This window comes from Mirounga angustirostris, unplaced genomic scaffold (assembly GCF_029215605.1).
Source record: "Mirounga angustirostris isolate CCGP_5_RB_7025 unplaced genomic scaffold, mMirAng1.0.hap1 SCAF_16, whole genome shotgun sequence".
In the NCBI taxonomy this organism is placed as follows: Eukaryota; Metazoa; Chordata; class Mammalia; order Carnivora; family Phocidae; genus Mirounga; species Mirounga angustirostris.
Window position 1 is genome coordinate 49,907,213 of NW_026991724.1, and position 22,016 is coordinate 49,929,228.

At 59.8% G+C, this 22,016-nt stretch overlaps 3 protein-coding genes across 9 annotated transcripts; all 3 read left to right on the forward strand.

Annotated features, from left to right (window-relative positions):
- Nucleotides 1–1,316: 1,316 nt before the first annotated feature.
- TOMM40 (translocase of outer mitochondrial membrane 40) lies at nucleotides 1,317–12,062 on the forward strand. Of its 5 annotated transcripts, none has more exons than XM_064581133.1 (11): nucleotides 1,317–1,470; nucleotides 1,567–1,846; nucleotides 2,602–2,669; nucleotides 3,139–3,231; nucleotides 4,089–4,190; nucleotides 4,271–4,376; nucleotides 6,689–6,757; nucleotides 10,474–10,596; nucleotides 10,692–10,768; nucleotides 10,890–10,992; nucleotides 11,392–12,062. In XM_064581133.1, the coding sequence occupies exons 2-11, from the start codon at nucleotides 1,573–1,575 to the stop codon at nucleotides 11,529–11,531; spliced, it is 1,155 nt and encodes a 384-aa protein (XP_064437203.1). In that variant the 5' UTR covers nucleotides 1,317–1,470; nucleotides 1,567–1,572; the 3' UTR covers nucleotides 11,532–12,062. The 5 variants fall into 5 exon arrangements, with proteins under 5 accessions (XP_064437203.1, XP_064437205.1, XP_045747672.1 ...); XM_064581135.1 differs by having other exon boundaries at nucleotides 1,318–1,470; nucleotides 6,749–6,757; XM_045891716.2 differs by lacking the exon at nucleotides 6,689–6,757 and having other exon boundaries at nucleotides 1,318–1,470.
- Nucleotides 12,063–13,756: 1,694 nt separating this feature from the next.
- APOE (apolipoprotein E) lies at nucleotides 13,757–16,592 on the forward strand. 2 transcript variants are annotated; one of them, XM_064581136.1, is made up of 4 exons: nucleotides 13,757–13,865; nucleotides 14,640–14,690; nucleotides 15,168–15,402; nucleotides 15,745–16,592. In XM_064581136.1, exons 2-4 carry the CDS (start codon nucleotides 14,648–14,650, stop codon nucleotides 16,451–16,453), a joined length of 987 nt encoding a protein of 328 aa, XP_064437206.1. In that variant the 5' UTR covers nucleotides 13,757–13,865; nucleotides 14,640–14,647; the 3' UTR covers nucleotides 16,454–16,592. The 2 variants fall into 2 exon arrangements, with proteins under 2 accessions (XP_064437206.1, XP_064437207.1); XM_064581137.1 differs by having other exon boundaries at nucleotides 13,838–13,932.
- Nucleotides 16,593–18,635: 2,043 nt separating this feature from the next.
- Nucleotides 18,636–21,788, forward strand: APOC1 (apolipoprotein C1). Of its 2 annotated transcripts, none has more exons than XM_064580365.1 (4): nucleotides 18,636–18,659; nucleotides 19,605–19,684; nucleotides 20,184–20,331; nucleotides 21,590–21,788. In XM_064580365.1, the coding sequence occupies exons 2-4, from the start codon at nucleotides 19,627–19,629 to the stop codon at nucleotides 21,648–21,650; spliced, it is 267 nt and encodes an 88-aa protein (XP_064436435.1). In that variant the 5' UTR covers nucleotides 18,636–18,659; nucleotides 19,605–19,626; the 3' UTR covers nucleotides 21,651–21,788. The 2 variants fall into 2 exon arrangements, with proteins under 2 accessions (XP_064436435.1, XP_045746357.1); XM_045890401.3 differs by lacking the exon at nucleotides 18,636–18,659 and adding an exon at nucleotides 19,405–19,483.
- The last annotated feature ends 228 nt before the right edge of the window (nucleotides 21,789–22,016 follow it).

Below are 22,016 nucleotides of genomic sequence, written 5' to 3' on the forward strand. Positions count from 1 at the left end.
TTTCTGTGGGATGCGAAGGAGATGGGGGTGGGACATGATGGGAAACAAATAGGGCGCGTAGAGCTGAAGGAAATCAGTAGGCTAGAAGTCAAGATGGGTTACAGGCAAAAAAAAAGGGGGGGGCAAAGATATAAAAAAATTAAGTTAGGGGATAATGAGCAAAATGCCTAAACAAAAAACATAATGATGGGTAATGGAAGGAAAGGGGGAGGAGCCCAGCGCATGGTGGTTAATGACAAGGAACGGCAGTCTAATGGGTGACGGATGGAAATAAACGGAACAAAGATAGAAATGGCAGTAATTCAGTTTGAGGGGCTCAGGTTTAAAGGATAAATGGCAAGAATAGGCCAAAGGCAAAATTACGAATAACGTAATAGCTCAGGGCATTGTGGGTAATAGAACCGAATGAATGAGCCAAAGGCAGAGGGATAATAGAGAAACAGGGCCGGCAGGCATGATGGGTAATGGACCCAAAACATGATGGTTAATTAAAGAAGCGTCAGAAGGATGACGGAAGTGAACAGGCAGAAATGGGCTAAGGGTAGTTCAGGAAAGGAAGATGAAATGAATGGGGCAGAGGCATGCTGGGTAATGGGAGCAGAATGAATGGGCCATAGAAGCCGCAGTGACGCAAGTGGGGGCGGGGAACAGAAGGCATGATGGGTAACAAAAGGAGTGGGTCTACGGCAACTGTCGCGTTAGAATAGCTAAGGAGCATTGTGGGTAAGAAGAAGCCTGACAGGGTTCGGATAACCGATTAGAATTCTCCCGAGGTACTGTGGGAAGGGCCAGCACTTCCGGTTTTCGGTCGCCGGCTCTGGACTAGGGGACTGCCCCTCTGCCGCGGTGCCTGGTGGGACGAGAGGCCTGACCTTGCTGCCTAGCAGCCTCTGCTGCGCAACCCACCTTTACCCGTGTCCCTCGACCCTGGCACATTAGCCAATGAACGTACCAGACCGATTACGTCACCAGGATCGGTCTCCTGTACCCGCCAGAGCCAATCAGAATGCTTCAAGGCCAAGGCTGACCAATTACAGTGGCAATTTCGCCGCGGGGCGGAGTCGAAAGAGGGGGCGCCCTCTGGAGAGGGGCGGAGGCGACGAGTCAGTGGGCGTTTCAAAGTGCGCAGCGCAGACCAATGGCGGGCGAACAACGGAACCCGCGGCGTTGAGGGCCAATAGATGCGGTCTCCGCGGGCCAATGGAAAAGGCGGGGGGGTGTGTCTCGACCTTCCTGTGAGTGGGAACCAATAGAAAAGGACGGCCCAAAGAGGTGGGTGGGACTCCCAGCCATGACTCCAATTGCAAGGCCAGGCCTTTAAGCTAGCGGGCGGATCCCAGGGCACGCCGAACCAATGGGCTCGGCGGGGCGGGGCGGGGCGACGGTGGTGGCGGCGGCGGCAGCGGGTTCGGTTGCGCGTGGCGCACGGGGTGGGAGCGGAGCCCAGGCCGGGTGCGGGCGCTGCCGCCAGTGAGAACCGGGGCCCGGAGCAGAGCGGGGTTTGGCTGGGACTGGAGCCGGAGCGCGCGGGCCCTGACCTTCGCCCTCTGACCTTTCCCCTTGCAGGCGACCATGGGGAACGTCTTGGCCGCTAGCTCGCCGCCCGCAGGGCCGCCGCCACCTCCCGCGCCCGCCCTCGTGGGACTGCCGCCGCCACCGCCCTCTCCTCCTGGCTTCACGCTGCCGCCGCTCGGGGGCGGTTTGGGCGCTGGGGCTGGCGCGGGTCGAGGTTCGGAACGGACCCCCGGTGCTGCGGCAGGCAGCGCCGCAGGGACCGCGGACGATGGGGCCTGCGGCTGCCTGCCCAACCCCGGCACGTTCGAGGAGTGCCACCGGAAATGCAAGGGTGAGGGGCGACGGACCCGGCAGGGGTGTGAGGGCCCGCATCTCGGGGGGAGGGGGAGCACTCAGAGGACCTTGGGAATTGGCACGGACCATTGGAAACATTTAACAGAGCGTTAGGAGTTGACGTTGGGATCGAATGGTGGAACGTTGGACTTGGGGCATAGAACGATGGGATCACATGGTGGAACCTCAGGATGGAATGGCAGAGCGGTAGAGGAAAGCCTTAGGGACCTCGAGGAGCCCCGGGGATCAGCCAAGCCAGCCTTCTTATGTGGTCGGGAAGGAAACTGAGGCCCAAGGTCACAGTGTCAGCCAGGGTCCAGTGGGGGTGGAACCCAAGGCTTCGGGATCTTGGCTTGGAACAGTTAAGATAGTAAGAGTGGTGGTGACTTACTGAGCACTGTTCTGGCGTTCACTATATGTTAATTCACTAAATCCTTGCAATGTCTCCACGTGGTGAGCTTACAGATGACATCTTACAGGTGACAAGTTTGACATAGTTAAAGTGACTTGCCTTGGGTCACATGGGTAGTAAGCGGTGGCACTGGGATTTGGGTGCAGGCAAAGAAGGGCCCTGGTCCTGGCCCCGTGTATTAGGTGAGACGGTCTCTATTGGTTGAGGTGCTTTGTGTGATGTTTTGCTTGTGGGTCCTTGGAGGAGGGAGAGCTGGCATCGTAGGGAAGGAAGGGATGAGAGTCCTCGTGTTGGCGTAGGGGTGTATGTGTGTGGAGAGTGACAGCGCTTCTCTTCTTCAGAGCTATTTCCCATTCAGATGGAAGGTGTCAAGCTCACAGTCAACAAAGGGTTGAGTAACCATTTCCAGGTGAGCCTTCCTGGTGCCCTTACTCTCCAGAGGTCATCCCAACCATCTCCCTGCGCCTACGCATACAACCCCCTCACTCCCCCTAAAGGGCTAGGCTCCTGGGCACCTGAAAAGACTCAGAGACACAGTGCCAGTCTGACTGCTCATTGGGTCCAGTGGAAGTGTTTAGGGACCCAGAACCCGGGGATGCCCCTCCACCTTTCACATCCAGGCAGGAGTGAAGTACCGGGTATGTAGCCTCGTCTCCAGCTTATCTTTTCTCTGAGTGTCTAATCTAGTCAGGCTCAACCTCCCAGTCTTCATCCCCTGCCCCACCCAGAGCTGCCTGTCTTTTTCTCCACGGTGGGGAAGCCAGGTTGGCAAGTACCCGCATCCCAGGCTTTTAGGGAGCTTTGCTGGGGGCGGGTTCAGCTGGGTCTGTTGCGGGTGGCCCACAGACTCATCCCCACAGCCTTCCCTCCTCTCCCAGGTAAACCACACAGTAGCCCTCAGCACAATTGGGGAGTCCAACTACCACTTCGGGGTCACGTACGTGGGAACAAAGCAGCTGAGTCCCACAGAGGTGAGGTTCCTTTTGTCTTTTGTTCATTGTATCTTTCTTCTAACCAATATGTAGCCAAGCACCAGGCAGAGAAGGCTCTGTTAATATTAGGAGGGCTGGGCTGCTGAGGGTGCTGGGAGGTGGGGACTGTCTCTCCGAGGTGCTTTGGAACATGGTCACTCCTTCATCCTGAAGCCCTGCTCCCTGCCCAGCCCTGTGCTGGGTCAGGGCCGAGGTCACCAGACAGTGATGACCCAGAGAAAGCAGGGCTTTTGAATGCCACACAGGGCATTTGGACTTTCCCTAGGGGGCAGTGAAGAGCCACAGAAAGATTTGGACGGGGAAAGACATGGTCAGATTGACACTCTAGGACCCTCCCTTGGGCTGCCATGCAGAGGTTGCGTTAAGGGAATGGGGGTGAAACTGGAGGCCTGGAAGGAGGCTGGGCAGAACACAGGTGGAGCTGAGGGACTGAATTACGTCTCTGCTTATACCAACTATTGCCATTCAGGACATTCCTTTATTCCACAAACCATTGTACTGCATTCTGTGCCCAGCCCTGTGCTGGGCAGTGTTGGGGACAGAGCAGTGACTGAAACGGCCCTGGGGTTCACAGTCTAGTAGAGAAAGGGAACGGACCTGTCCCCAGAGAGTGACTGTCCAGGGTAGGCAGGACTGAAATGCGGGGAGGCGGGGGGGCGGGGGGAGGAGGAGCCCAGAGGGGCACCTGACTCAGCCTAGGTGGTCAGGGAGGGCTTCCTGGAGGAGGGGACCTCAGTCCGAGGTTTTCTGATGCTAGGCTTCTCACCTAGGCTCACCACGCTTGTATTTCTATAATGCTAAACCTCTGACCTCTGACCTTGCCCTCTGCGCCACAGGCATTCCCCGTGCTGGTGGGTGACATGGACAACAGTGGCAGCCTCAATGCTCAGGTCATTCACCAGCTGGGCCCTGGCCTCCGGTCCAAGATGGCCATCCAGGTGAGTAGGAGCCACGTCAGCTGCTCCCCGAGCCACCCTGAGCACCCGGCTGCCCTCTACACTGTCCCTCCCCCCTACAGACCCAGCAGTCCAAGTTCGTGAACTGGCAGGTGGACGGGGAGTACCGGGGTTCTGACTTCACAGCAGCCGTCACCCTGGGGAACCCAGACGTCCTGGTGGGTTCAGGTAAGAGCCACGGGCCTGGAGGGCAGTTCAATCTCAGTTGCAGCTTTCCCGGCAATCCATTCCCTTCTCCGGACCTCCTTTTCTACCATCTAGAAATGGTCGGGGGCAGGAGTGACTTTGGAAACACCCACAACATAGCATGCGGTGTAGGCAAGTAGGTTCCAACCCCCTGCTCTGTCCCTGGCTTCACTGCAGCTGTGGGCAAGTTCCCTCACCCCCGTGGGCCTCAGTTTCCTCGTCTGTAACATTGGGCTCCCTCACGGGGCTGCTGAAGAGGTCATTTACGTTGTTTTGTGTGAGAAACTTCAAGAGGTGTGGGGCCCGTAACAGGTCCCAGGGGAATGTGGGCTGCTTCTGTTACTTGTGGGGCTCTGGGGTGGTTTCGGTGCAGAGATCCCAGGGTGGGTGGGTCCACGTGCAGTTCGGGCAGGTAGTCTGAGTCTGAGACAGAAGCTGACCAGGAAAGTTCCTGTTTGGGTTGGTGTAGACAGGGGCCGCCTGACTTGTGCCTGTACGTCTAGACTCTTCTTGGTTCCCCCTTTTTTTTTTTTTTTTGCTCTGTCTCTGGGTGTTTCTTTGATCACTTTACATTCAGCGTGAGTGTTGCTTGGGCGTGTACCGTGTACATTCCAGTCACCAAGGATAAGGTGCGGCAAACAAGGAGAATTCACTTTGTCCTCTGGGAGCTTCCATTCCAGAGGACCTGGACACAAGCACTTAAAAAAAAAAAAGTCAGGTGAGGGGGGGCTGGGAAAGATTAGGTCCTTGGGAGGGGTGTGGGGTGGTGTCCTCAGAGAAAGCCTCCTTAGATAGGTAATATTTGATTAAAGATCAAGGATTTGAGGGAAGGTGCCAAGCGGATTTGTGGGGAAAGAGCTCTTCGGCCGAGGCAACAGCAAGCGCAAAGGCCCTGAGGCAGGACACTTTACTGGAACGCCAGGAGGGGGTGGTTGTAATGGGTAGGGAAAGAGGGAGAGTTGGAAGTCACAGGGGTAAAGGGCCCAAATCAGCTGAGGCTTTGTAGGACTTCAACCTTCACTCTGAATGAGTCAGGGGCCTCACCAAGGGTTGCGAGCCTGAGAGGGACAGGAGCTGATTTAGCTTCTAACAGGACCCGCCGTGCTGCCCAGCAGAGAGCAGACTATGAGGAGTGAGGAGTGGTCAGGCCCGATGTGCTTTGAAAGTGGAGCGCACTGGGTTAGCCGGTGGATTGGGTGTGGGAGGCGAGCAGGAGGAGCGGGATGACTCCGTAGGTTTGGGCTTGAACGACCCGAAGGATGGGAGTGTGGGTTCCTGCTGCCATTTGCTCAGTCTTTTTTTTTTTTTTTTTTTTAAGATTTTATTTATTTGAGAGAGAGAATGAGAGAGAGCGAGTACATGAGAGGGGGAGGGTCAGAGGGAGAAGCAGACTCCCTGCCGAGCAGGGAGCCCGATGCGGGACTCGATCCAGGGACTCCCCGGATCATGACCTGAGCCGAAGGCAGTCGCTTAACCAACTGAGACACCCAGGCGCCCCGCCATTTGCTCAGTCTTGGAGAGCCGGCTCTTGGGCATTGAGTGGCTCTGTGAAGGCAGGAAGCCTGAATCCTGGGGAGAGCTCTCAGTTCTGCCTGCTGGAGGCTAGGGAGCCTCCTCGGAGGAGGTATGGCCTCTGAGCTCCCCAAGGAAGAGAAGGGGCTCCCCGGGCAGGGAGGAGGGGGGCAGCTGAAATGGGAGAGGAGAGAGGGAGGGGCCTCCTAGGCGAGGCTGCACCCACGGGTCCCGCGGAGGCATGAGGAACCTCAGGAAGAAACATGTCATGTTCCTTGCAGACCCGACGTCATTGCCCCCCTCTGCTCATGTGCTCCCTGCAATTGGGCCACATGAGCTTTTCTGAGACTTTCTGGAACGGCTGCATTCTTTCTATCCCATGACCTTTTCACATGCTGTCCCTACTGCTTGGAGCTCTTCTCTCCGGTCTTGACGTGGCTGAACGAGTAGTTCCAGGGCACAGCTTGCCCTCACAGGAAGACCTTCTGTGAGGAAAGCCGTGTGCGCTTAGCGCCACATCGTGCCCGGAGCTTTGCAGTGCTTCCCCTGGGGATCCCCTACCTCTCACGCTGGGGTGGCAGCCCTTCCGGGGCAGGAACTTGCTTGTCTCACTTGCCACTGTGCGCCGAGCACCTGGAACCGTGCCGGGAACCGTGCCGGGAACAGAGTAGGCACTGAGAAAACCCCGGACAAGGGAGCGAGTGATGGTAGTGGCATGTCCCGTGTGGTGCTTCTTGCCCTCGGTCAGGCCCTAGGCGTGTGATGCGTGTCCTTTCCTTCAGCCATTCTAGGCACTGGGAATAGAGCAGTGAGGAGAATGGCTTGTTGGATTCTCTCAACAGCCCCGGGAGGTAGGTGCTGCCATTATCCTCCTCTTGCCGAGACCCAGAGAGGGGAAGCGCCTGCCAAGGATGCACAGCGGGTCAGACTCCGGAATCCACGCTCTTCTCGATGGCACCCGGGCACGGCTCCCCGCACGCACGCACTCGCTGGCCGCTTCTGTGCTTCCCATGCTTCCCGGCACTGGCGTCCGGGTCCCTCTTACCTGGTGCCTGAGGCCCGGGGGCACCCTTCGTCTCTTCGTTCTTTCCGTTCCCTCGAATGACGCTGGTGATAGCATCTGTCACGAGGGCACAAAAACGGCATCCCCCTCTGGGTGACGGATCCAGAGTGGGAGTCCGTCTTGGGCTCCCAGTGGAAGACCAGGCGCGGGGTTGGGGGTCTCACTGTGTTGGAGCGCCGTGTCCTGCAGCGGGCAGGGGGTGTCCCTGGCTTTCCGGCCCCCATCTCACAGGTGAGGAAAAGGAGGCCCAGGGGTGGAATCGGGCGCCCGGGTTCACACAGCCGGGAAACCGAGAAGCTGGAATGTGAATCATGGCCCAACTCAAGGGCCTGTATTCCTTCTGGGTTCCCTCCTCGTGGCCTCGGCCTCATCTCAGGAGCCTCCTGCGAACCTAGCATGTGCCCAGCCCTTGGCAGGGTGGTGCCAGGACCCAGCAGTGATTGAGACAGCTCCTTCCTCCCCTCACGGGGTGCCCAGCCCAGTGGGGGCCGGGGCATACGATTTTATTTTATTTTTTGCTTCAGTTTTATTTATTTTTTGAAAGAGAGAATTGAGGGGAGGAGCAGAGGGAGAGGGAGAAGCAGACTCCCCGCTGAACAGGGAGCCTGACATGGGGCTCAATCCCAGGACCCTGAGATCATGACTGGATTCAAAATCAGGAGTTGGACACTTAACTGATTGAGCCAACCGGGTGCCACATAAGTCACGGTTTTTTTATTTATTTATTTTTAAGATTGATTTATTTGAGAAACAGCACGCGCAGGGGGGAGGGGCAGAGGGAGAAGCAGACTCCCCACTGAGCAGGGAGCCCAACGTGGGGCTTGATCCCAGGACCCTGGGATCGTGACCTGAGCCAAAGCAGATGTGTAACTGACTGAGCCACCCAGGCGCCCCGGGACATTGGCTTTTAAACAAACAATCACACAGTGACTTCAGTACTATTGTGAAAAATCCTACTCGGGAAAAGTCCCGGTTGCTTAGTGAGAGCTTATAACTACGGCCCCCCTCCCCCCCCCCCCACACCCCCATCTCACCTAAAGCGGGGGGGACAGCGTCTCTAAGATGGTGGTGTTCAGTTGAAGGGGGTAGGAGGGCAGTGCTCCTAAGGCCCATGGAGCGCAGGGCGTGGAGAGCAGAAAGACATCCTGTCTGGCTGGGTCCCAGAACTACGCCCCCCTTTGGGTGCTGCCCTTACCTGAGCATCCGCCCTGGGGTGTCTGCCGTTCCTGCCCCGGCTGATTTCTCCAAGGACTCCTGGTGTGGGTCCCAGGCGAGCAGGCCAGGGGGAGGCGGCCCAAACCTCCCTGCTGCCCCGTCTCCGCCTCCCGCTCCCTGCCCAACAGGCTTGGGAAGTGGATCTGGAGGTGCGACTTTGCTGGGTTGCCTGGCTTTGTCGGTTGCCCGAGGCCACCTCCCTGCTCACAGACCTCACTCGCTTTCTTTCCTTCTTGCGGGGTTTCGGGATCACGAGGTTCTTCCCGGCCACCCCGCGTGCTGCAGAATGGCCCCCGCTTGAGAACCCACAGGGGAGCCCACGGGCCTTGGGGGGCGAGGGGGGGCCGGCTGTGGACACATGCAGGAGGGACTGCCTGGGTTCAGGAGATCTATGAGGAGCTGCGAGCAGGGCAGCCCTCCGGGGGAAGAGGCCCAGGAAACGGGCTTGGGGAGCGGGGAGAACGGGCCGAGCTGTGGAAACGAGGGACAGGCAGTGTAGAGCACGTTCTGACCCCAGTTCTCAGACTTCCAGTGGCCTCTCTCTGCATAGGCTGCAGGGCAGGGGGAAGGTGAAAGCAGAGCAGGGTGACTGCCCTGGTCCCATGGTGACCGTGGCTGCAATCGGGGCATGCTAGAGAGAAGTCGCCAAATTCAGGAAACAGGTGAGAATATGTAGTCGGCCAGACTCAGCAGGGGAGAGGGCACACCGGGCAGGAGGGACAGTGCATGCACAGGGAAGAGAGGGCTGCTTGTGTTCATTGCCTAGAGGGACACGGCTGTGTCCTGGAAAGAGGAAGGGGCTCGATTTTGAAGCTGGGGCCCAGCCATGTAGGACACTGCAGCTGGGTCTCCTGGGCACTGGGGAGCCATGGCAAGTTCTGAGCAGGAGAACGGGGTTAGGTGTGTGCGTGAACAGGATCCCTCTGTGCTGCAGGTGAAATTGGAGAGGGCGAGGCAGGCCAGGAGGTGGGAGGGATGTTCGGGGGTCCCCCACCCCAAGTCCCAGTGGGTGCCAGAGCTGAGAGGCCGGAGACTCTGAGTTGAAGTCCCAGTCTGTCTCTGAGCACAGACAGTTACTCTTCCCTCAGGGGCCACATTTCCCCCACATCGAGTGAGGGGACAAGCCTGGCCCAGGGTGTACGACTGCTGGCTGCAGGCGGTGACCCAAGTCTCCTGCTCTCGCGGTGAAGGAATGCACACCGAGGCTCACAGAAGCCCAGAGGGGTTAGGTCAGCCAGCCCCTGACCATGACACAGCACCGGAGCCGGGACCCTGAACCCTCGGCCTCCCCGGCCCCACTGGTAGCCCCCATCTGGAGTGGGAGAGGCCTCTGACCCTGCACGCTCATTCCTGCTCCGTCCTGTCCCTGGCCCAGTGTCCTGGCTCTCCCCCCGCCCCTCACACATGTGCTCTCCGCTCTCCCCAGGTCCCTCTGCGTCCCTGCCCTGCCTTCCCCTTTCCTCCATCCTCCTCTTCCTCGCTGGCTCGTGACTTCAGCCCGACCGTGTCCTCTTAGTCTCCCCTGGGAATCTTCGGCCCTCTCTTCCTCCCTCTCTGATTCTGTTTCCACTTCTCCACGTTAAGTGTCTTGTTTTCTCCTTCACTGTCACTCCCTCTGCGTCTCCGACTCTCTTCCTCCCCGGTTCTCCCGTAGATCACGTTCGTGGTATCTACTCTCGGCTCCAAAGACAGGCATGAATGCGTCAGTCCCTGGGCTCCAGGAATCCAGCCCAGCAGGCGCACAGTCGCCTGTTAGCCACGCCCAGGGGCCTCGGGGCCGACCCCACTGCCAAGGGGCAGGGAGGGCAAGCTGTAGGCCTTGGCGTGGCCGGTCCTAGCGATCACTGAGGCCCGGCCACTGCACCACACCTCATTCGCTCCTTGAGACTTTAGGGCCGCCTCAAGAGGTAGTCTTGCTCACAGAGAAGTGACCCCAGTGGCCCGCTGTTACTCCACGAGTGGTGGGGCTGGGATTTGAACCCAGGCTGTCTGGCCCCCAGAGGCGGAAGGGTTCAGAACCCAGGCCAGAGAGGTGGAGAAGCCCAGATTCTGCCCCTGACATAATCTTGTCACTGCGGGTCAGTGAATCACTCCCTTAGCCTCCGTGGACTCCCAAGTGGTGGCAAATGAATGCCCGCCTCACGGGGCCTGGGAGACCTGAGGGGTGGGCCCTGAGCCTCCAGCAGGGGCACACCTGGAAGGCTGCCTGGAGCAGGAGGTGGGCCCGGCAGAAACAGACCCACACCAAGCCAAGGTGACACCCCCCCCCCCTCCAAATCTGGCCCACAGGAATCCTCGTGGCCCACTACCTCCAGAGCATCACGCCGTGTCTGGCCCTGGGTGGGGAGCTTGTCTACCACCGGCGGCCTGGGGAGGAAGGCACTGTCATGTCTCTAGCTGGGAAGTACACATGTGAGCCCGGGGCCTGGGGGTAGGGTAGGGGGCGGGGTCCAGGGTCCTGGCCCCCTTGGTAATCTGCACCCCACCCCCACCGCGCTCTCTTACAGTGAACAACTGGTTGGCGACAGTAACGTTGGGCCAGGCAGGCATGCATGCCACCTACTATCACAAAGCCAGCGACCAGGTGACCTGGGCCGGGGACCTGCTGCGAGGGCGGGCTTTGCGGGCCTGGGGGACCAGGGTCTGGTGTGCCCAGGAGCCCGGCCTGGGAAGCTGACCCTTGCGCATCGCCCCGGCCCCTCCAGCTGCAGGTGGGTGTGGAGTTCGAGGCCAGCACGAGGATGCAGGACACCAGCGTCTCCTTCGGGTACCAGCTGGACCTGCCCAAGGCCAACCTCCTCTTCAAAGGTACAAGCGTGTTTCCCTGCTTGGAAACAAGTAGGCATCAGGTGACTCGGCCCTGAGTGGGTGTGTAGGCCAAAGCAGACGGTGGAGGTTGGGGGTGTGACAGACCCATCCCTAGAGAGTGAAGACCTGGAGTGGTCAGGATGGGGGGGGGGTTGTGGAATTGGTGTGGCCAAGGGCTTCCAGAGGGGAGGGGTCATCAAGCAGGGGTTGGGGAGGGAGAGGACAACTAAGCCAGTTGCTCCGAGGACTGGAGAACTTGGGGTTCGGGAAGAGGTTTCCAGGTGTGGTCAGAGGTCTAGAAGCCGGCAGTTTGGCTGGTGGCTATCTGAGGTGGCCTGGAGTGTGACTCCACGGGGACGGGGTCGGAAGTTGGCTCGCAACACAGCTGTTTCCCTGCAGGCTCCGTGGACAGCAACTGGATCGTGGGCGCCACACTGGAGAAGAAGCTCCCACCTCTGCCCCTGACATTGGCCCTTGGGGCCTTCCTGAATCACCGAAAGAACAAGTTCCAGTGCGGCTTTGGCCTCACCATTGGCTGAGCCCCTCCTGGCCCCCGCCTTCCACCCTTCCTCCTCCAGATCCCCCCTCCCCCTCCCCCTGCCACGGAGGGGAGACCTGAGCCCTCCTCCCCCTCCCTTCCCTCCCTCCTTGGGGGTCAGGGGGGCAGTGGAAAGGAGGGGACCCATCACCCGAGCAGCTGAGGGGGGGATTCTGGAACCACGGGCGCTTCAGGATTCAGAGCACTAGGGGCAGGGTGCCTAGTGGGCCTGGAGTCCCGGGAGGAATTCCAGAATCGAGGGGCACGCCAGATTCTGAGCACCAGGGGCAGAGGCGGCCAGACAACCTCAGGGAGGTGTTGGGGTATCCGAGTCCCCCCAAAGGGCCCTGGGCCCGGCCCTGAGGGGGCAGGAAGAAGAGGAGCTTCCCCATCCCCAGTCAGTCTGCCCCCGCCCACTTTCCCACCCATCCCTCAGTATAAATCATGTTTATAAGTTATGGAAGAACCAGGACATTTTACAGAAAAAAAAAAAAAAACCGACAAAAAATATACGTGAACAAAAGTGAACTGGGCGGTGTCTCTTGGTCCGTGTGTCGCCCCTTTTGCCCAGTGCATCCAGACGGACCTCACGGGGGCCAGCAGGGGGCGCTGCAGGGCGGAGCCGGGAAGGCTGACCTACTGCCCGGGAGTCCGGCCTGGCCTGAGATCACACATCCTCCCTGCGACTTGTGTGACTTCTGCTGGGACATCACAGGCTCTCCCTCACCAGCAGGGCTGGGTCTTTCGGTCACACCCCAGCTTGGCCTGACCCGGCCTGAGAGGCTGCCAGAAGATTCCCCCTGCTGACTGCAGCAGCAGGGGTGATGTGTCTGTGCAGGGATTGGGGCACAAGCTGGGACTTCAGGTTCCGAAAGGGGCAGGGGACATCTTAGGACTTCGGGACAGGAAGGCCAGAGCCTTCAGAAGGCTCGCAGGGATTCCAGCACCTGGAAAGACTTCAGAGTCAACTCTGCCTGAGCGGGCAAAGGGCTTCTGGACTTCTGGGCCTCAGGGGAGGGGCTGGAGGCCGACTCCGGTCTGGCCACAGACGGCTCCTTGGCTCACATAGGCGGGGAGGAGGTCGAGGTGTGGGTTTTGCCCACCTGGGGTTCCAGTACCCTCCCAACACCCCTGACCTCTCCAGACAGGAGCTGAAACCTTGTCTGGCGGGAACACACACAGTTTGGGGAGGGAGGCCGTTGAGCAGAGAGGACCCCCCATTACCTGGAGAAGCCACCCCACTCCTTCCTTACCGGCGCCTTCGGACGCCAAAGTCAAGAGGCCTGGACCTGGCTAGCCCTGGGGTCGCCTTCCTGGGAGGAGGCCCAGCCCGCCTTTCCCGTGTGGCCTCCCCCACCTCAGTGGAACCTGGGCTTCTCTGTGGGACAGCGGGGACTTGCGAGCTGGCTGCTCGGAAGGTGCTGGTGCTCGCTGGGGCCAATCCGAGCAGGTCGTGCCAGGGACGGCGCTCGGGACTTCGTACACAGCAGCTTGCATCACCGAACGGTGGTGTAAGTGCGACCGTTTTCCTGGTCCTGTGGGCCAAGAAGTAAGCATGTTCAGATAGGCTAGATCATTTGTCCAAGGTCATGGAGCTGGCAGAGCCCCCATTTGGACGCAGACCCTTTGTTCCCGAGTCCGCAGTCCTAACGGGGCCCAGGACTGCTTCAAGCCCCGTGAAGGCTGGGACTTAAACAATGTCCCCGTTAGGGAGAAGGGCTGGATCTGCATCTGCAAACAGGGAGGGGGGCTCAGGTCACAGCCAAAGAGGGAGCGAGGACTAAAACCCAGGTTTACACAGTCCGCACCCCTCCCACCCAGTCTCTGTCTTGGCCTCCGGTGCCCTTCTCCCTAAGTCTCAGGAGTCTGGGCCCCCAGCCACCTCCCCTCAGAACCGGGGAATCCAAGCCTCCAGCCCTCTCTTCTCCTCTGACCCAGGATTCCGGCCCCCAGTCCCCTCCCCAGACTTTATTCATTCATCCACAGGAAAAGAGAAAGGCGGGGAATGGGCGCTGGGGAGCAGTGGCAGCTCCTTCCCCTGGCGTGCCTAGCCCCCCAGAACAGAGGAAGGTGCCTGAGTTACTGGGTAAAAATGTCACCTCCCTTCGTGGGGGCAGGGGGGGGCATCACAGGGCCTCCAACCCCCACCTCCTTCCCCCTGCCTGCTGTGTGAAGGGGAAGGGGACAGCCCACCTCGTGACTGGGGGCTGGCCCAGCTCGCCGCGGCCCGGCAGGAGTGGGCGGGGCAGGGGGAACATTATAATTGGACGAGTCTGGGATCCCGGAGTCCTACTCAGCCCAAGCGGAGACCGAGGAGGAGGGTCCCCAGGAGCCGGTGAGAAACAGAGTTGAGGGCACAGAAGACCAGCTCCGGGCTTCTGTGAGGGACGGGCTGGGGCGAGGTGACTGTCATACGCCAGGGTCAGGACAGAAGCAGGAGCTGGGGATGAGGACGGAAGCCGGGGTCGGACCTAGGGGAGGAGTGGGCCGCAGGGGCATCCCGTCTTGGCTGGAAGGAAGGTGGGATGGGGGAGCAGCTGGACCTGTCGGAAGAACCAGATGAGCCCCTATCAAGAGCCCACGAATGGTCACTGTTATTTATTGAACACCTCCTGGGTGCCCCCTCGGATCTCCATTAGTTTGGAGGCGCAGGGGTGGCGGCCAGGTCGCTAGAGCGCTCCTCTTTCGGGGAGGGCTTTTAAATGAGAATTAAGTTAGCTAATAGGTGGAAGATGACGTTTAGATGTGAAGCTGGGGCTTAGAACGTGAAGGGAGAACGGGGAATGTGAGGTCGGAATTTATAAGCCACAGTTGGGGCTCGCATGGAACTCGGGGCAGGGGAAGTGGAATTTGAACCCTCGAAAAGGGGGATGGAATTTGGGCGGCGGAGGCCGACCCGGTGATGGGGAGATAGGAGGAGACAATGAAGGAGTTAGATAAACAATGGAGGCACCGCTTGGTGAAATGTTTGTGATTGGATTCGGCTGATGCGGATGATGGGGCGCGGGCAAGACTTGGAAGGCCCGGAACGGGTGGGGCGGGGCTGGGGGTGGGAGGAGTGCCCACTGGGGGCTGATTGACATTTCTCACTCAACCTGACCGATCGCAGGTCGCAAGATGAAGGTTCTGTGGGCTGCGCTGGTGGTCGCGCTCCTGGCAGGTATGTGGGCGGGGCTTGCTCAGGTTCCCTGTCCCTTCCCCTCCCGTCCTCACCTGGCCTCCCCTGCCCCCCTTTCATCCCTGGGTCCCTCCTTCTGCTGGTCTGTCTCCCCCTTGAGGGGGGTGCCCAGGTGTGAGGCCTCACATCCACGGGCTCTGAGCGGCTGTTTTAGTCTCTCTGGGCCTCAGTTTCCCCACCCTTAAAACGAGAGTTGGAAGAGTTCCTAACGCATAGTTGTCAGGCAGGCAGACAGCACTAGATTAGTGTCCGCTGTGACTAGTTCTGTTCACCACCACAGCGTGGCCCTGCATGGAGCAGACACAGACACTCAGTATATGCCTGTCAGGTGACAACCCCCCCCCCCCCCCCCCCCGCCGCCAGTGCTCTAAAGAAGCGCAAGAGCATTTACGGAGCACCTGCTGCGAACCAGGTACTGTGTGCCTGGTGGGGTGACTGCCGTGAACTTGCTCTGTGCAGGATGCTGGGCCGATGTGGAGCCGGAGTCGCCGCTCCAGGGGAAGCCGGAGCCCGAGCTGGAGCCCGAGCTGGAGCCCGAGCTGGAGCAGGAGGTGGAGGCCGAGGCCGGGTGGCAGGCTGGCCAGCCCTGGGAGCTGGCGCTGGCCCGCTTCTGGGATTACCTGCGCTGGGTGCAGACGCTGTCTGACCAGGTGCAGGAGGACATGCTCAGCAACCAGGTCACCCAGGAACTGACGTGAGTGCCCCTGCCACTCCCCGGCGGGCAGTGCCTTCTGGACCCCCGACCTCTGCCGGTGGCCCTGTCACCAACTCTTCGGCATCTCTGGTCATGTCTTGCTTCCTCTTGCCATGGCGAGCTCCTGGCTTGCTGGACCGCTCTCTTTCTCCGCTCTTCCTGCCTCTGGCCGCCGCCCGTCCATCAGGCTAGCTCAGTCCCTCGCACCCTTCCCTTGCATCTCTGCTTCTGCCCGTCCCTGTCCCCACCTTGCCCCCCCCACCCCCAGGGTTTTTCGCCCCGCTTCTCTCTCCCGGCGTGCGGCGCGCACACACGCTCCCGCCCCCCTCTCTCGGCCCCCAGGACGCTGATGGAGGAGACCATGAAGGAGATCAAGGCCTACAGGGCGGAGCTGGAGGAGCAGCTGGGCCCCATGGCCTCGGAGACGCAGGCCCGCGTGGCCAAGGAGCTGCAGGCGGCGCAGGCCCGGCTGCGCTCGGACATGGAGGACGTGCGCGCCCGCCTGACGCAGTACCGCAGCGAGGTGCAGGCCATGCTGGGCCAGAGCACCGAGGAGCTGCGGGCGCGCTTCGCCTCGCACATGCGCAAGCTGCGCAAGCGGGTGCTGCGGGACGCCGAGGACCTGCAGAAGCGCCTGGCCGTGTACCGGGCCGGGGTGCGCGAGGGCGCCGAGCGCAGCGTCAGCTCCATCCGCGAGCGCCTCTGGCCGCTGCTGGAGCAGGCGCGCACGCGCCACGCCAACCTGGCCCCGCAGCCGCTGCGCGAGCGCGTCGACGCCCTGGGCCAGCAGCTGCGCGGGCAGCTGGAGGAGGTGGGCAGCCGCGCGCGCAGCCACCTGGACGAGGTGCGCGCGCAGATGGAGGAGGTGCAGGCCAAGATGGAGGAGCAGGCCAACCAGATGCGCCAGCAGGCCGAGGCCTTCCAGGCCCGCCTCAAGAGCTGGTTCGAGCCCCTGGTGGAAGACATGCAGCGCCAGTGGGCCGGGCTGGTGGAGAAGGTGCAGGCGGCCGTGGGCGCCAGCCCCACCACCGCACCCGTGGAGACCAAATGAGTGCCCGGCGCGCGCCGCCTGGTGGGCCCCGCCCCTGCCCGTGCCCCCTGCCTCCCCCCACCCCAGCCTCCAGGAGGCGCTGTCCCGGCCCCAACCTGGAGGGCCCTAGCTTAATAAAGATTCACCAAGCTCCACAGCAGCCGCTGGGCCTCCGTGTGTGATTTCTCCCGGCTCGTGCCTCGGTTTCTCTCTCCTTCCCCACACTGGCCACACAGCTCTGTCCTGTCCTCTCTGCTTGTGCGTCTCTTTGTCTTTTCTGATCTCAGTGTTCGCTTCCTTCTGTCCCTTTCAGAGTCTCCCTTTTTGCTCTGTCTCCGCTCAGCAGTGCTCACTCTCCTCTACCCTCCTGTCCCTTCTGGTTTGGGATCAGATCCACCCCTGGGGTAAATCCTGTGGTCACCCCTGACTACTGGGGTCAGGGGTCGGGAGTGAGGGTGGGAAGCAGCCTCTCAGAGCCTGGGCTTGCTCAGCGGCGGGATACCTGCTCGGTGGAGTCAGGACTCTGAAGCCCCGACACCCCTGCCGTTAGGATGAATCCCTTATTGTTGCTCTCCTGTCTTATCTGATTCTGCCTCCTGGCCTGCTCTTGGCAGAGAGGCTTCAGTTTTTAGCTTCCTGCTTTCCCCCACCTCTATCTTTTATCTCTTTCTCCTCCAGTTTCTTGCCCCACCTCCGCGGCTTCGCCTGTTTCTTGTTTCCCTTCTTGCCCCAGCTGGGTTTGTCCTCTCCACCTGTTCGGTCGTCTCTTGCGCCCTCTCTGCCTTTGGCGTTCCCTCTGGGTTAACAGGTGTCTTCATCGGAGCCGTGCTTCCCGGCCCCCTGCCCTCATCCTCCTTCCCTGTGTCCTCCAGCTGGGCTGCTGACCTCTTGTCTAGCCCAACAAGCCTACTGGGTTCTGGATCCTGGCTGGAGAGAAGGCAGCTGCCCACCCCCCACCCCACCCCACCCCCGAGGCCTGGGGTCCACGGCTGGGAGCCAGTTGGTTGACACTCGGGAGCAGTGAGGACTGGAGCCTGGAGCTGCCCCCTGGCATTCTCTCCCACCCCCTCAGTTCTCAGAGGAGGGAGCAGGGTTCCCAGCCCAGGGGACAGGCCAGGGCTTGAACCTGTAACTCCCAGGCCCAGCCTGCGCTCTCCCGTGTGGTTCCTACGGGGCTGGCTGCCCTGAGTGCCCTTGCGGAGGCAGGCACCCCTCCCCACCCCCAGATGACTCAACCCCCCAGATGACTCCTCCTCACCCAGGCTGGGTGCCCTTGCGGAGGCTGGGTGCCCTTGCGGAGGCAGGCACCCCTCCCCCACCCCAGATGACTCCTCCTCACCCAGCCTGGGTGAGGAGGAGAAGGGTCAGTGGGCTCGGAGGCAGGGGGCCTAGTCCCAGCCAAGCGTGCTAGTGATTCACTGTGTGCCCCGGAGCTGGGGCCAAGCCCTCTGAGCCACAGATGTCAATAGCCGGGGCTGGCCTCAGCCACATCTCCCCCTTGAAGAGCTGAATCTTGAATTCTCCTGGATGAAGATAGCAGTCAGGTCTAGAGATGGCACAAGGGCTGCAGAAGGAGTTTGGGGGAACAGAGGGAGTGCTGTGGGGCGGAGGATGACAAGCCCGCAGAGATTCAGAGAGACAGCCTGGAGTCCGGAAAGTGGAGGGACAAAGAACTGACACCCCCCCTCCGCCCAGCGCCTTAGCCCCTGGCTGAGCCATTGGTTGTGTTTGGCTGTGCCTCAGTTTCCCCATCTGTAAATGGAAACCCTGTAGCTGGAATAAGGAGGAGACTGGAAAAGCAAAGTTGTTATTCTATTCCGGTGGGGTGAGGAAGGAAGGAGAGCAGAACTTTGGGTGGATGTCTGGGGAATGCTAGGCTCGCAGGGGAAGCAGATGTCTGGGAAGGCAGCTGGGGGGCTGACAGGGACTAGATGCACTGAGCTGGCCAAGAGGTTGTCGCAATCCTGCCAGGGTCATGTCTGTGCGTCTCTTTCACAACGGTCCCCCCCACCACCCCCAGGCTGACACGTGGTTGTGGGGGCACAAGGCCAGCCAACCTCAAGTCTGAGGCCAGGGCCGCCCTCCCTACAGCTGCCAGGGATCACTGGCGGTCAAAGGCAGCCAGAAGAAGAGGGGAACCATTGGACTCCAGCCCTGAGGGACGGATGTGGTGGGAGGAGAGACGGGGGGAGGGGGGACCGCCTAGTGCCAGGAAGGGCCCAAAGGGGTAAGGACAAATGGAGTGTTTACCAGGGGGCCCGGAAGCTTCCAGAGTGGGAAAGCAGAGGGCAAAGAGGGGCCTGGTGGAATGGATGGAGGCGCACACACTGGGATCTTTGCAGCTGAGCTTTTGCAGTTCAGACAGGCTGAAAGGACCTCTTCCCCAAAGAGAGATCGGGCTGTGGAATAAAGACCCCAGAGCACAACCATGGAGGCCTGGGATGCTCCCAGATGCAGGGAGGTGGGGGGGCTTGAGGGCTGGTCTGAAAGTGAGACTGGAGGTGGCAAGGGACTGGGAATGTGGGGGCAGATGGGGTGACCCTAGAGTCTTGGAGGAAGAGTTGCTTGCTTGTGCTGAAGAGGCTTGCTAAGAAGGGAAGAGGGGGTGGAAGAGGAGGCCTGAGGAGTTGCAGTGAATTGAGTTACAGAGTGACTAAGTGACTGAGAGACACCCCCCCGCCCCCACTCCCCAGGCCGGGAGAAGGGTGTTCAGCAGGAGAGACCCCCTAGAGAAGATGGCCACGGCGAGAGATTAAAGGCAGTGCCCCCATGTGGGGAAGGGACTATGGCACGCTGAGATCCACCAAGTCAGGGAGATTTGGAGGTGCAGGTGTTGAACAGCAAGAGGCTTTAGGCCTAAGGGATGTGCGTAGGCCCACCTGACCCACGCACCAGCCAGGCGGGGAAGAGGAAAAGGTGGGTGGGCACAGGGCGAAGGCCATCTGCCTGAGGCTTAAGGGGAGGGATTAATTTGCCCCGCCCCCTCCCCAGCCCGATAAAGGCCTGGGCCGGGCCAGGACCTCCCACCGTGCTGTCCCGCGACTGATCCAGGTTGGTGCTCAATGCCGGGGAGGGATGCCCCTCCAAGAGCACTAGAAAGGGGGTTTGGAAGGAACTCCGGGTAGGAAGGAGGGGTGTCACTGATCACTCCCACCCCTGCTTCTGCTTCCAGAGTGCCCCTCCGGCCCCCAGCCATGAGGCTCTTCCTGTCGCTCCCAGTTTTGGTGGTGGTTCTGGCGATGGTTTTGGAAGGTAAAAGTGGGATAGGAGAATCTGGGAGTTTGAGACTCGGAAGCTTGAAGCTGGCCACGGGTCTGGGGTCCGAGCTTGGAGGACCCTTGAGAGCTCTGGGGCCCCTTCTGTGCCCTGGTTTTCCTATCTCTCACCGATCACCCCACCCCCAATCCCGCAAGGTGGGTGAGGGCTCTCTAAGGGGGCGGTCCCGCGGGTGGCTAATCTGCCGTGGGAAGCCCTAGCAACCGATGATGTATTGACTCGCCCCTCCAGGATTGGCTGTCCTGCTTTTGCAGCCTGGAAAGGGGAGGGGTGAAGCAGTGCTGAGAGTAAGCTAATTCCCAGCAGCTTGAGCTCCATCTGGTCGTTTTAGTACCCTCTCCCCGCACCCCGCCTCCGAGTCTAACACCGTGACCTCCAAGAATCACTTTCAAGGATCTCCTTTCCCACCCCTGGAATCTCATCCTAAGGGCTCCCAATACTGAAATTTTTGTACCGCTGCCCATCTTCTGGGCAGGCCCAGCCCCCACCCAGGCGGCCCCAGAAATCTCCAGCACTTTGGGGCGCATCCCGGAAAAACTGAAGGAGTTCGGTAACACCCTGGAGGACAAGGCCCGGGCAGCCGTTGAAAGCATCAAGCAGAGCGACATTCCTGCGAAGACCCGGTTAGGAACCTTCCCAGGGCTTGGGAGGGCTGGGGTACATCACTAACAGATTGGGGAAACTGAGGCCTGGAGAGGCGGACAGCTTCCCTGTGGTCACAGCTGGATCACAGGGTGCTTAGATGTGGGGGACAGGTTCCTGACTGCCATCTAGGCCACGCTGTAGAAATGGTCCTGCGTGGTGGTGAAAGACCAAGCTTGGGAGTCAGTCAGGCCTGGGTCCACAGGCCAGTGAAGACTCACTACTCTTTGTGTGATCTCGGGGGTAGATCTGGACCAGCCTTTTTCCTCGCCTGTAAAAGGGGTAGTTCTGAGGAGAAGCAAACTAGGGGATTTGCATAGTGCCTGGCACATTGTAAATGCTCGATATGCTCTTTAACCAACATCAACTCCATTTGGCCACTTAGAAAATCATTCATTCATGAACAAATATTTATTGGGCATCGGCTACGTGTCCGGGCTGTTCCAATGTGGGGAATAATAGTGATGAAGATAAAGTCCCAGCCCGCAGGGAGCAGATTGTAAACCAGTGAATGTCCGGGAGATTAGCCCAGACAGGGCTAAGCACTAAGAAGACAACAAACAGGGTGGGTGTAAACAACCAGTGTGGGGCTTGAACTCACGACCCCAAGATCAAGAGTCGTGTACTCTACCGACTGAGCTAGCCAGGCACCCCTTTTCATATCTCCATTTAAAGTGTTACTGCTTCGGGGCGCCTGGGTGGCTCAGGAGGTTAAGCTTCAGACTCTTGATCTCCCCTCAGGTCTTGATCTCGGGGTTGTGAGTTCGAGCCCCCATGAGGCCTGGTTGTCTTGCTAAAAAAAAAAAAATTTGAGATCTGAGTGATTAGGAAAATCCAACCAGGCCTAGAAACATGGAAGAATGTTCCCTGTGGAGGGTGAGTGCGAAAGCCCTGAGCCAGGAAGATATGTACATAATCCAGGCCAGAGGGACAGCCTAGGCAAAGACAAGGAGGCTGAAGAGTGCCCTTGGATAAGTAGGAGACAGCTAGGCCAGAGCAGGCTTACTAGCTAGAGATAGCAAGCCTTCAAAGTTGGGCCCGGCTGGAGCATTCTGACTTCAAAGAGCTCTGGTCCCTCTGGGAAACCCAGCCCAGGGCTCCTCCCAATCCCATAGATACCAGAGCCATGCTGTTTCCTGGGGGGAAGGGAAAGGGGAAGATGAGGGAGGCAGGTAGAGGGTAGGACCTGGGCCCCCTGAGGGGAGACAAACACAGTGACTCCCCCATCTCTCCCTGCAGGAACTGGTTTTCTGAGACTTTCAACAAAGTGAAGGAGCAGCTCAAAACTGCCTTCTCCTGAACACCAGAAGAGCTGCCCCACTCCTCTGGGCTGTGCACCCTGGAAGGAGCTCCGAAATTTCCCATGCCCTGGCTCCTGTACCAAGGACTTCATGATGCCATATCCACTCCCACCCTCCAATAAAAATCCTGTAGAGAATTCTTAGTGCTTCTTTGCTGTGAGGTAGGGGCTCAGGGTGGGGCAGGGTGGGTTGGGGAGAGAGGAGTCAAATGTATTGAGCATTGTCTACTTGACCTGTGCCGAGGGCTTTAAACTTCATGGTCTCAAAAAAATCCTCACAAGGGCGCCTGGGTGGCTCAGTTGGTTAAGCGACTGCCTTCGGCTCAGGTCATGATCCTGGAGTCCCGGGATCGAGTCCCGCATCGG

Bases quoted from the DNA above. Each gene is read 5' to 3' on its own strand.
- APOC1 (XM_064580365.1), top strand. From the start codon at position 19,627: ATGAGGCTCTTCCTGTCGCTCCCAGTTTTGGTGGTGGTTCTGGCGATG. The intron at 19,685-20,183 runs GTAAAAGTGGGA...TCTTCTGGGCAG, and splicing joins TCTGGCGATGGTTTTGGAAG to GCCCAGCCCCCACCCAGGCG. The intron at 20,332-21,589 runs GTTAGGAACCTT...CTCTCCCTGCAG, and splicing joins GACATTCCTGCGAAGACCCG to GAACTGGTTTTCTGAGACTT.
- APOE (XM_064581136.1), top strand. From the start codon at position 14,648: ATGAAGGTTCTGTGGGCTGCGCTGGTGGTCGCGCTCCTGGCAG. The intron at 14,691-15,167 runs GTATGTGGGCGG...TGCTCTGTGCAG, and splicing joins GGTGGTCGCGCTCCTGGCAG to GATGCTGGGCCGATGTGGAG. The intron at 15,403-15,744 runs GTGAGTGCCCCT...CTCGGCCCCCAG, and splicing joins CAGGTCACCCAGGAACTGAC to GACGCTGATGGAGGAGACCA.
- TOMM40 (XM_064581133.1), top strand. From the start codon at position 1,573: ATGGGGAACGTCTTGGCCGCTAGCTCGCCGCCCGCAGGGCCGCCGCCA. The intron at 2,670-3,138 runs GTGAGCCTTCCT...CTCCTCTCCCAG, and splicing joins GGTTGAGTAACCATTTCCAG to GTAAACCACACAGTAGCCCT. The intron at 10,993-11,391 runs GTACAAGCGTGT...GTTTCCCTGCAG, and splicing joins GGCCAACCTCCTCTTCAAAG to GCTCCGTGGACAGCAACTGG.